Source organism: Myotis nattereri (genome assembly GCF_964212035.1).
Source record: "Myotis nattereri genome assembly, chromosome: 6".
NCBI lineage: Eukaryota > Metazoa > Chordata > Mammalia > Chiroptera > Vespertilionidae > Myotis > Myotis nattereri.
This window is the reverse complement of record NC_138081.1, coordinates 9,545,179-9,557,751: the sequence shown is the minus strand read 5'-3', so window position 1 is coordinate 9,557,751 and position 12,573 is coordinate 9,545,179. Positions and strand designations below refer to the sequence as shown.

The 12,573-nt window shown below is 49.9% G+C and overlaps 1 protein-coding gene across 1 annotated transcript in view; it reads right to left on the bottom strand.

Annotated features, from left to right (window-relative positions):
* Positions 1 to 11,328, bottom strand: part of RAB44 (RAB44, member RAS oncogene family) — a 30,326-nt gene extending 18,998 nt beyond the window's left edge. Inside the window, exons 1-3 of the mRNA XM_081094433.1 lie at positions 11,122 to 11,328; positions 2,686 to 2,797; positions 1,111 to 1,285 (exon numbers count right to left, since the gene is read on the bottom strand). Of these exons, the coding sequence (XP_080950559.1) occupies positions 1,111 to 1,285; positions 2,686 to 2,797; positions 11,122 to 11,322 (488 nt within the window). The 5' untranslated portion in view covers positions 11,323 to 11,328. The remainder of the gene's footprint in view (positions 1 to 1,110; positions 1,286 to 2,685; positions 2,798 to 11,121) is intronic.
* Between the last annotated feature and the right edge of the window lie 1,245 nt (positions 11,329 to 12,573).

The following is a 12,573-nucleotide window of genomic DNA, read 5'->3' as shown; positions in this document are numbered from 1 at the left end:
CCTGGGGCTAGGATCAAGCCTGCCACTGAGGTACGTGCCCTTGACCGGAATCGAACCCGGGACCCTTCAGTCCGAGGGTTGATGCTCTAGCCACTGAGCCAAACTGGTTAGGGCTGCCCTCTCCCTTCTTGAACCCCCACAGTACCTTGGTTCTCTGTGGTTTGGTGATTAAGTGTGGGGAGGGGGACTTGGGAGCCTGACGGCCCAGGGCCTCAGCTGCCTTCTCTCTTCCCCCACTCCCTAGCTGTGTGATCTTTGGCCAGTACCATGCCCTCTCTGGGCTTGTTTGTAAAATAGGGAGGCTGATACCTGCCCAGCAAGTTCTCCAGAGAGTGAGACACGCCCAGTGAAAGCACCCGCTTGGGCCTGGCACATGGTTGGCACTTGCTATATGTGAAGACAGATGCCAGCGAGCTGAGAGCAGGCCAAGCTGCCAAGGAGGTGAATGGCTCCCACCACGCCTGGCCCTGCAGCCTGTACCCTATGTCCCACCCTGCCTGCCCCACAACCCTGGGCCTGCCCTCTGAGAGCCGTTCCCACAGCCCTGTGGGGGCAGGCGACCCCCTTGCTGGCTCTGATGCCCCCGTGGCAGATGGGGGTGCGGGAGGGGCATTTTTAGGCAGGGCCCCTCTTCTTTGAGCGAGTAAACCCCAAGAGCCCCGAACCAGAGCCAGTTAGGAGGGAACGCCCTGTCTCCAAATCTCCCAACCCAGGGCATCACCGTCCTCACACGGCTCAAGTGGGGACCCTCTTTTTGGGTTAAGAAAGGCACCCTCAGCATGGGAGGGCCCTTGGGAGGCTGCCCCAGCTCGGTAACCCTCCCGGGGAGAGATTCTAGGGCGGGACAGGCAGGGGCGGGGCCAGGGCTTATCTTCTCCCCAAAGCTCTACCTCACTCCGCAGCCAGGGAAAGCAGGTCAGAGGGTAGGCCACCTGCCCCGAGTCACACAGCTAACAAGCAGCCAAACCAGAATTTGCACCCAGCTCTCGCCCACTTTCACACTGTGTCCAGGCGAGGCCTCGCCTACGGGGACTGGCAGCGCCCGGCCTGCTCCCCCCCCCACACCACCCGCCCCGCCAGCCACACACACACACACTGCGCTGGTCTTACTCAGGAAGTGAGGGGTCACCCCCCAGCTGCTCCATGAAGGCGAGAAACGCCTCCTTCTCCTCGGCGTCCGCCTCCTCCAGCACGGGGAAGCTGATGGCCGCGGACCCTCGCTTGGACGACAGTGGCCTCCTTGCGCGGACCCTCTGGGTGCTCGGGCTGGAGCCAAAGATACTCTCTGTGGACAGAGGGGGACAGAAGGGAGGGGAGTGGGGTTGGGCTCAGCCCCTGACCCCTCACCTTGCCCTGCTTCCAGCCCTTGGGGGAATAATTATATCCGTTCTGATCACATTTCTACAGGGCCATTCATCGTTCCTCATGTCAGCCTGGGGAGGCTACTGACGGCAGCACTGTGCCCATTTCACAGAGGAACACGCGAGGCCCAGAGAGGCCAAAGAGCTGCTGGAAGTCACACAGCGGCTCCATTCTGTGAAGGTGGCCAACACATTCTTCGTTCACACAGAATATTTATTGAGCACAGAATATTTATGTGCTGGGGACAAAAATGGCCCAAATCCTTGTCCTAGTAGAACTGACATTGTAGTGAGTGCTGCAAAGGACACATTTTTTAAAAAGAAAATTTGCTAAGTGAGCTAAAGGAATAAACAGGACCATTTCCATTGCTACTGGGGGCTACTTTAGAGCGAGTGGTTAGGTGTGCCCTGAAGACATTGAACCGAGATGAGAGTAGCAAGAAGCAAGTCATGTGCCTTCCTCGGGAAGTGTACTCCAGGCAGAGAGAACAGCACGTGCAAAGGCCCTGTGGTAGGAAACAGACTGGCACACCAGAGGAGGCGAGTGGCACTGAGTGAGCAGAGAGGTTGGCAGAGTCTGGCTGGTGCTGCCCTGTGGGCCCAGGAAGGGGTGCAGATTGTGTTGCATAGGCAGGGGCAGTCCCTGGGCTCGAAGGACACCACACCTCCCACTCCCTGTGCCAGTCTCAGCCCCGGAGAAGGGGGAGAATCGTTCCCTGCTGGTCTTGGTCTCCCTAGGTCCTTTGGGGCCTGTCTGGAGAAGCGGGGGTGAAAGTAGCCCTGCTCAGTGAGGACTAAAGGCCTGGGAAGCCCCACCCCCTAAATATCACCCTTTGCTGACCCCTGGGACCTAAATTCCCTTCACCAAAGCTGGGCTGTGAACTTCCTCAGAGGGAAACAAGGCTGTGGTCTCAAGAATGGGGGGTGCTTAACTTCTTGCTCAAGGGAAGCTTTTTGTTGGGGAGAAGGCAGGGAGACATCAGAAAGCAAGCCTGGTAGCCTCTCTAGAGAAGGTGGGTGCTGAGGGGACCCCCAGCTGAGAACGGCTCTGGCCAGTGGGAGAGGAAGCGATTCCATTTCCTGGGCTAGAGTCTTAAGGCTCAAACCACCTGCCTTCCCACCGGCTGAGTGTCCTCGTCTCCACAGTCACCAGGATTGTCTTCCACACCCTGAGTTCCCTCGGGGGCGCTGGGAGGGTCCCCTGGTTGCTAAGGTGTCACTGTTGCCTGTCCGGCAGCCCAGCCTTGCCCTGTGCTGGGCTCACTGCAGCGATGCCTGCCCGTGCGGCCAGCCCCCACAGCGCCTCCTCCCGGGACGGACATACTCAGCCCAGAGCTGAACTCTTCCAGGGAGAGGTGTCCCTTCCGCTCCACATCCACCCAGTCAAAGATCATCTCCGGCTCCTCCTCGCTGCCCAGGAAGCTGAACTTGGCCACCTGCAAGGAGGGGGTAGATTGGGTGCTGTTCCCACTGGGCCACCCTCAAAAAATAGAGGCGTCTGTCTTCAGCCGCCCCCACCTTCCCTCTCTCCAGTTTTGGGGTCCCACGGCCTGCTGAGCCTGAGCCAGAGCCTGCCCTGAGGCTCCCGGACCCGGACCCTGTCCGAGGCGGCCTCAGCAGAGCCTTGAACTTCTCCACACCTTCCCCATCCTCCCTCCTACGTCAGCATTTGCCTGTCCTGAGTCTCCTCCCTTATGGACCCTGATAAAGGACAGTAGGGAATCCGCCCCAGATTGTGTTTATCGGAGTCCAAAAATTAATCTGGAACTTGAAAATAAGTCCCCGGGGTGGACAGCATGTTCCTTGGGGGCAAAAGCCACCGAGCATCTTCTAGAGAAGTGATGGCGAACCTATGACACGCGTGTCAGAGGTGACACGCGAACTCATTTTTTTTGGTTGATTTTTCTTTGTTAAATGGCATTGAAATATATAAAATAAATATCAAAAATATAAGTCTTTGTTTTACTATGGTTGCAAATATCAAAAAATTTCTTATGTGACACGGCACCAGAGTTAGGTTAGGGTTTTTCAAAATGCTGACACGCCGAGCTCAAAAGGTTCGCCACCACTGCTCTAGAGGAAGGTACAGGATTCGTCTCATGGAGCTGATGAAAGGGCCCAGACTAGAGAAAGTCACGGGTTAACTTGTAGGTTTCGTCTGATAGAGATGTAAGTCATTTCTGTCCAATGGAACAGATGACCCCAAAGATTTACGGCCTATTGGACATTAACCACCTTTTAAAACTCCAACTCAGCATTTCTAACCTTTCTTTGTTAAATTACCTAGCTTTTTAAATGCTCTTTCGACCATTCATAACCTCTCTCAATTGATGAGTTGAATAAATCTTTGATGATTCATCTTGGTTTTTGCCTAAGGGGCATGAGTGTACCTTCCTGGAAGTTACGTTTGGACAGTTTCGGAGGTTCCATGGAGGTGCCCAATGGACTCGGCTGTCGGAACCAAGGAAGCTGCTTTGCTGGGGAAGTGAGCAGGCCCTTCGGGCGCGTGGAGGGAGTCCTGAGAGTGATAGAGCTTTAAGTTCGCTGACTCTGTGTCTCTAGTTTTCTTTTTGCGGAATTTGCGTTTTTTATCAGGTGGCAGCGATGGTGGGGAAGACAACAGAAAGTCGGATTTGCTCATCTTCTGTGGGTGCTGGTAGCGTTTGCTTTTCTACGTGTGACCGCCCGTTAGTTAGGAGGTGTGTTCCCGCTGGGAGGGAGAGCCGCTTTTTGAGAGCTGGCCTGGTGAGTTTTTCTGTCTCTGTGCTGACTTTTGACCTGTGGCTGGAGTCTTAAAGATAAAGTCAGACTCCCTCTATGTTTTTGTGTCTACATGTCTGTGATCAGAGAGGCATTAACTCTTCCTGTGGGTGTGAAATAACTTCCTACCTCTGGAGGTATTAATAGCTTAGAGTCCGGGGGTTCTGTGTTAATTGGTTTGTAGAGACAATTAAGTGCCTACGTAAATCTAACATTTCCCAAAGTCAGAGGAAATAAAGAAACCAAATTTCTATGCTTTAGATGTGCTCAGCTTTTTTTTTTAAGTCCCCCATACAAGAAGTTGTTAGCTCAGAAAACTTTTAAGGAGCCAGGTTCAATAATTAAGGTGAATCTTTGGACAAACGAGATTAGTTTTAAAATCTGGGTTACAAGACACAGATAATAGTTATATCTGTGTTTTCTCTGCTTTATATTAAATACTAGAGGCCCAGTGCACAAAATTCATGCACGGAGGTGGGGGGGTTCCCTCAGCCCAGCCTGCACCCATTCCAATCGGGACCCCTTGGGGGGGGGTAATCAGACCGCTGGTGGGATCAGGCCTAAACTGGTGGTCAGACATCCCTCTCATAATCTGGGACCACTGTCTCCTAACAATTCACCTGCCTGCCTGCCTGATCACCCCTAACCTCTCTGCCTGCCTGCCTGATCGCCCCTAACTGCCTCTGCCTGCCTGCCTGATCGCCCCTAACTGCCCTCCCCTGCCAGCCAATTTGGTTCTGATTGGTCAGTTTCTATGCCAGTCAGCATCAAAAGCTCCACCTCCTAGACAGCCATTGGCTCCTTACATTCACCCAGATTTGGTTCTGATTGGTCAGTTTCTATGCCAGTCAGCGTCTCTAGGCCTATCAATGGGGCCTGATCAGAAAGGCTGGGCTGATCAGCAGTCCTGGTGGAGGCCTGGAGAGAAATGGAGGCAGGGCTGCTGGCCAGGCAGGGAGAGAGAGAAGCAAGTTCTGATCAACAGCTGCCACAGAGGCTACGGATCAGACCCTGCCACTCTCTCTGTAGGCCTCTCTCTGGGCCTGATCCACAGCCCCCTAGGCAGTCAGTGCTGGGTCGGGGTGCCTGCAGTGGCCACAGTCAGTGCTGGGTCGCCAGGCAACCCAGCACTGACTTCCCGTCTGGTCGAAGTCCCAATGGTTGTTACAACCCTGGCTCTTTATTATATAGATAATACAAGTATATATTATATTTTTTTAAGGCCTGGATTTATTTTTTTGTGAAGAAACTAGTTCATCTGAATGTCCTGCATTTCTTATTTTGTCTTACTGATTTTGTCTTAAGCTAACATTATCTGTACATAATGTTTAGGGTTATAAAAATGTTAGAATTGCACACCTGAAACCTATATAATTTTATTAACCAATGCCACCCAATAAATTCAATAAAAATAAACAAGTACATGCCCTGGCCAGTGTGGCTTGGTTGGTTGACCATTGTCACGTGCACCAAAAGGTCACTGGTTTGATTCCCGGTCAGGGCACATGCCCAGGTTATACATTTGGTCCCTGATGGGGGTGCATGCAGAAGGCAACTGATCAATGTTTCTCTCTCACTCTCCTTTCCTCTCTCTTTAAAATCAACAAAAATACATTTAAAAATTAAACAAATAAACAAGTACATAAAAAAGAAAATGTGTTTGCCAAAACCGGTTTGGCTCAGTGGATAGAGCGTCGGCTTGCGGACTGAAAGGTCCCAGGTTCGATTCCGGTCAAGGGCATGTACCTGGGTTGCGGGCACATCTCCAGTAGGAGATGTGCAAGAGGCAGCTGATCGATGTTTCTCTCTCATCGATGTTTCTGACTATCTCTCTCCCTTCCTCTCTGTAAAAAATCAATAAAATATATTTAAAAAAAAAAAAAAAGAAAATGTGTTAAAGAGAGAAAAATTAAACTCAGTTGTGCACATCTGAAGAAAAAGATTATAACAATTTAAATTTGTGTTCAACTAAATTGATTAATTATTCTAACAAATTTTATATCAATAGTAATTATATTTTGTAGTATGTCATTTTAAACATACTTTCCAAGATTTTTAGTAACATGAAAAACTTGAATGAATATTAAATTAATTAAGAAAATGTAATACTAAAAGTTTAATTGCTAAGCATAATTGTCAGCTTGTGTCTTTTTACTTCTTACTTTTATGTGCTGGAGAGCAGCTATATCTTTGGGTCATGTTAATGAATGAATTTTTGACACTTTAGATAGTTGTGCAAGAGAAAGCAGGGACTCAAGTAGACATTTGTAAACCTATATTCAGAGCAACAGTATTCACAATAGCTTAAAGACGGAAGCAACTCAAATGTCTACCAAAGGGCAAACGGATACATGAAATGTGGTGGATACATACAATGGAATATTATTCAGCCTTAAAAGGGAAGAAAATTCTGCAATATGCTACAACGTGAATGAACCTTGAAGACAAACACTGTATGAGTCCACTTATATGAGGGACCTACAGTAGTCAAATCACAGCGATAGGAAGTAGAATTGGGGAGATAGGAGAATGGGAGTTAGTGTTTAATGGGCCCAGAGTTTCAACTGGGGGAGAAGAGTTTCTGGAGATGGGTGGTGATGATTGCACAACAATGTGAATTACTTAATATCACTGAAATGGTAAGTTTTACGTTAGGTGTAGTTTATCACAATTTTTTTTAAAGTTGTGCAAGGGACATGTGTGACTGCAGAAAGTCATGTTAGGTGTCCTTGTGAGCTTTGCTAGTCTGCTGAAATGCTTGTATAATCTCAATTACTTACCCCCAGTTCATCCTGAGGTTAATTACTTTGGTTAAAAGTTGTAGTCACTACGGGTGTTTGAGACTATACTAAGAATGTTAGGGACAGAGAAATCCACTGTGTCTGCAAGGAAAATGGGCTGTTTTTTGTCTTGAAGAGATAAAGGAAGTGGTTTTTGTCTTAACGTGTCCGGTTATTCCAGAACATGAAAAAATATAAAGGCCACAACCTGAATGGATAGAGTCGTAGAAGGTTTACTGAACGGGAGTCTTTCTGCCTTGATTTATAATACCTGAGTCTGAAAATTAGCTATGAAATATGTTAACATTTTGCCAAATTTGCCTCAGTTTTGATGGGTTTAAAAATAAATTAAGTCCTAGCTGGTTTGGCTCAGTGGATAGAGCATCGGCCTGCAGACTGAAGGGTCCCGGGTTTAATTCTGGTCAAGGGCGCATGCTCTTGTGGGCTCCATCCCCAGTAGGGAGCACGCAGGAAGCAATCAATCAATGATTCTCTCTCATCATTGATGTTTCTATCTCTCTCCCTCTTCTTTCCTCTCAGAAATCAATAAAAATATATTATAAATAAATAAATAAATAAATAAATAACAAAACTTGTGAAACTCCCTTGTGTTACATCAGTGCAAAACTAGAACTGGGCTCCATCTCTATTAAAATTATAAATTGAGCCCCTAGCAAGGGTTAGAAAGAGGTTACTATTTATCTCCTGGGTAAGTTGCCCAGATAACTGATTCCACTTCTCATCAGAAAAATCCCCTCCGCTATGCTTGGCTTTATCATATTCTATTTTTTTAAAAACGAGAACCTAAGGCACCTCTCTTATGAAAGAGCCCAACAAACACCCTTGCAATTGTGTCACCTTCTTCTCTGTCTGTTCCAAAAGATGGTGTTTTCTCGTCACTTTGATTAAACAGGTAGCCAAGTAGTACTATTTCTCAGGCTCCCGTGAGCCTGCCTTAAACTAGTGGCCACGTTTCTCTGATAGCTCTTTTGATTTTGCCTTCCAATAGCAGATCCTACATTTAGAAAAAAAGGAACTTCAGGATATCTTTCCATACATTTATTAAATACTTCTCCACTCTGCTAAGAGCATGATGGGCAAGAAATAACGAGTGTTGGCGAGGCCGTGGGGAAAAGGAAACCCTTGTGCAGGCATGGTGGGAACATAAATTGGTGCAGCCACTATGGAAAACAATAGAGAGGGCCCTCAAAAAACTAAAACTAGAGCTCGGCCAGGTGGCTCAGTTGGTTGGAGCGTCGTCCCATATATCAAAAGAGTGCAGGTTCAATTCCGGGTCAGGGCGCATACCTAGGTTTTTGTTCGATGCCCAGTCAGGGTGCATGTGGCAGGCAACCCATTGCTGTTTCTCTCTCACATCAATGTTTCTTGCTCTCTCCTCTCTCTCTCTCTCTCTCTCTCTCTCTCTCTCTCTCTCTCTCTCTCAAATCAATAAACATATCCTCAAGTAAGGATTAAAAACAAAAAACTATTTAAAAATTTTAAAAATAGAACTACCATATGATCCAGCAATTCCACTTCTGGGTATTTATCTGAAGAAAATAAAAACTTTAATTCGAAAAGATAAATGCTCCCTGTGTTCACTGCAGCATGTTTACGGCAGCCAAGACATGGTACAACCCAAGCGCCCCTCATGGGCAAATGGATGGAGAAGATGTGGTGATATATATATATATATATATGTTTTAAGTTCATTAAGATTAATTAATACAATTGCGTTTAACACCTGCTTCTAAAAGATAAGCTGATCATGATCAATAAAAAATATTGTAATCTTTGTTGCCTGTAGAAGAACATGAAAATTGAGGCTTTAACCTGTAACAAAATCTGGTGTTAAACGTGGCCTGGGTGCAAAACAGAAGAGCATTGTAGGAAGAACATCAACTCAGAAGAGATGGTGGCCTCTCCTGGGCTGTTATGGAAGTAAATGCCACTAACACAACTGTTTCAGAAGTTGCATGCTGTACCGGAAGGCCATGGAGATTGTTCAACGCCGTCGCTACCTCAGGGGAAACGCTGGTCAGCCCTTATGCATAGCTCTGTCCCCAGTAGAGAGCTTGGCTCTCGTCCACTCTGATGTTATTAGTTCCTGTAACAGATAACCACAGCCGCTCAGCCTCCCTCCTAAGTAAGCTTGTGCGTTGCCCGAGGCTCAGTGAACAGCTGCAGCCACAGTCTGTGCTCCCGCAGGACAGACCCGAATGGGGGGATGGGGGGGGGAGGGACGGGAGCTCCCCTGGGGCGGGATGCCCTCGAGGCGCTGCCCTTCAGCCTGAGCCCAGCAGCGGCCGGCTCTCCAAGGTCCCCCAGAACAAGAACTAGTTCCACGGAACCGAGTGAAGGGTCCAGGGAAATCTGGTCGTGGTATTTGTTGGGAACGTCATTGGTATTATTTTTATGGATCTATGAGAAAGTCCTGTCTTCTGGAGCTGTCTCTAACCTTCAGTTTAGTAGATGATGGCTTTTATAAACTGAAATTAAACTTATTAAATGGTATCTGAATCTCACGGGCCCCTCCTGATTTAGAAACCAGTACTTTTACTTTCCACGCCACATCATCCTTCACACAGGTGCAGTAAGAATCTGTCCTCCTGTGGCGGAGCTAGATTAGATGGATCAGTTGCGTAACTGTCGTGTCACATTGCAGGGTGATTGGCATCCAATCAGGTGTGACAAGTCCACTGTGAGGAAGATGGAGCCAATGCCTGCCAAGCCCTCCTAGGAGCCAGGTGATAAGGAAGGCCATCTGGGCAGGAGGGGGACCCTAGAAAAGTTGGGGACCCCAAGAAGAAAGCCCTTCACATTTATAGAGCCTGCAGGTGAAAGCTGGTGGAAAGAGAGTCTTGGGTTGGTTTGTTGGCCTTAGGAGAGACATCGGGTGGCCAGCTTCAGTCCGGGAAGGGCCACATCCCTGGTACCCGCCAGCCCCGGGCAAACTGGGGCAGGTGGTCACGCTAGCCAGCAGAGCCACGAACAGAGGCTGTAAAAGCCGGAAACTTGGGAATAAGGTAGACAGCACATTGTACAGACCAGAGGAATGCACTTATTTCATCTCATTGTTTACCTTTAATTCAAAGTCCCAGACTTCTGGTTACTTGTTAACTTGTAGGTTTTTGTCCGGGAGAGATGGGAATCATTCTGCCCAGCAGAACAGATGTCCCCAAAGACTGATGGCTGTTGGACAGGAGCCATTTTTAAAACTGAACTCAGCAATTTTATCATAACGCTCCTCTGTCAAATTGCCTATAAATATCGCAAAAATCAAAAGAGCTCCTCAAATGCTCTTTGAACCCACCGGGACATCTTACTGGCTCCCTTATTAATTAGTAACAATAATTAATTAGGTAAGACCTTTGATAAGTGCTGATTTTTATATTTACTTCAAAGTCTTTTTTGCTATCCTTTTGAAAATTATATTTGAACATCGGCCATTCAGACCTTGCTGAGGGCCTGAGGCTGGGGGATAGGCAGGGCAGTTTGCTGGGGGACGGACAAAGTCCGGAGCAGGGAGCAGAATCAGGAGGAGGAGCAGGCCAGCCAGACCCGAGCAGCCCACAGAGGCCCCTTTGCAGGGAGTGAGGAAAATCCAAAGAAAAATCTGTCCTTGCCCTAACCGGTGTGGCTCAGTAGATAGAACATCGGCCTGCGGACTGAAGGGTCCCAAGTTCGATTCTGGTCAAGGGCATGTACCTTGGTTGTGGGCACATCCCCAGTAGGGGGTGTGCAGGAGGCAGCTGAGCGATGTTTCTCATCGATGTTTCTCACTCTCTATCCCTCTCCCTTCCTCTTTGTAAAAAATCAATGAAATATATATTTTTTAAAAATCTGTCCATCTGGTCTAAGACTCCTCACCGGGACACATGACCACGACTGACCTTATGTTTCATTCAAGTTTCCGATCATCGGCAAGGTTTGATTTCCAGGCCTCTAAGCTAGACTTCCCTGCTCAGTGGGCCTAAAGTTACATCATTTGCAAGTTAGTTCTTTGGCTTAAAGTCCTTCCCTTTGTCAAAATGTAAATGTTTCTGAAAGAGGGTAACACACGGAGCCTTATCAGTCGTTTGCACATTAATATAAACAAATTCCTAGCCTTTTCTGAGGTCAAAGTTCAGAGGAGAGAAAGGGAAAGAGCAGGCGAGCCCTCCGGTCCTGGGTGGCAGAGCCTTGGAAAGGGGTCAGGGAGGGACGGGGCTCTGACTCACCGCCAGGTCCTCGCGGGTGACAAAGCCCCTCTCCGCGGCCCCGCTGGCCTGGAAGAAGCCCTGCAGCTCCTCCGCCGCCTGGGCGGGCCAGGACCCTGGGGCCACAGGGGCATCCTGGCCAGCAGCGGGCTCCCGTGTCTGCCGCCGCCGGCTGGAGCCCAGTTTCCGGCCTTTTCGGGCGGCTCTGTGCCCAGCCTCCATGCTGCTCTGGCCTGGGGACAGAGAATGGCGAGGGATCATGGCCTGCTGCACGGTCACAGCGGCTGCAATCCCTCCCTGGCTCCCCGTTAGCCCTGGAGAGAACCCACCATGGGTGATGCCGCCCTGCCTGCGGCCTCGTGGCCTCCAGCACGGCCTGCCCAGGCCCTGCCCTTCCCGCTCCCTCAGCCTGGAATGCTCTTCCCGCACCCCCGTCTTCAGATCTCTGCTCAACGGTCCGGGGTCTTCCCCGGCTGTTGACTAAGGAGGCCCCGTGCGGGACAGGTTCCGGCTTAGGCCTTGGGGTGACTACACAGGCTCATCCCGAGTCCCACGTCTGAGGGCCAGCAGCACCCGGTGAGCCGTCTCTCCCGCTGCTCCTGCAGCTCACTTCCTCCCCCCTCCCAGAGCAGAGGGACCCCCCACAGCTGCCTCCTCCCTCTCAGCACCTGCCTCCAGCCTTGCTTTCTCCTCAACCCCATTTCTCTGCTCTTCCCACACGCCCACCAAGGAATCAGAATGTGCCCCCCTTCACTCCCCACCCTCACCCCGCGCAGTCCACAGCACCCTCCGAACACTCCCCACTCCCAGGAGGCCAGGTTCCCTCCCACCCTTGGTCCCTGTGCCCCATCCTCCAGACCCTCGTACCCCCTCACCTAGCTGACACCTCTTCCTCCCTCTGCTTCCTCCAAGAAGCCTTCCCTGCAGCCACCCCCAACTTCAAGTAGGGTTCAGTACCCCCCTGTCCGTGGCCCCACGATGCCCTGGGCTCCCCTATGGATGTCACTGTGCACCTTGTTCCGCACTGTCCTCAGCTCCTTAGCACATAGTAGGTGTCAAGTAAGGCCGTCCAATTCATTCATCAGGGTCCGTGCTTCTGTCATTGAAGGTCTCAGGTCAGTCAGTCAGTGAATAAGGATTTTGATGGATGAGGCTTTGTCCACGTGCAGCCCCAGGGCAGGAGAAAGGGGGGCTGGGGTGTGGAAGGGGTAGTTGGGGGCCTGCCCTGGAGGGAATAAGTCCGGGGCACATAAATGTATGGGGTGAGAGGGATTGATGTGCAAATGGCCAGGCAGCTTCCTGTGGGCCATGGGGCTTGGCCAGACTCTGAGGAGGCGCGTGGGGTTTAGGACCAGTGAGCAGCAAGTGCAGAGAAACTGAGGCAGCAGGAGCCACCCCTCGGGGCTTTGTCTGTTGGGGCCAAAGGTCACAGACAGGCTGAGTGAGGGTCGGGGAGCGCTGCCTCAGGGAAGA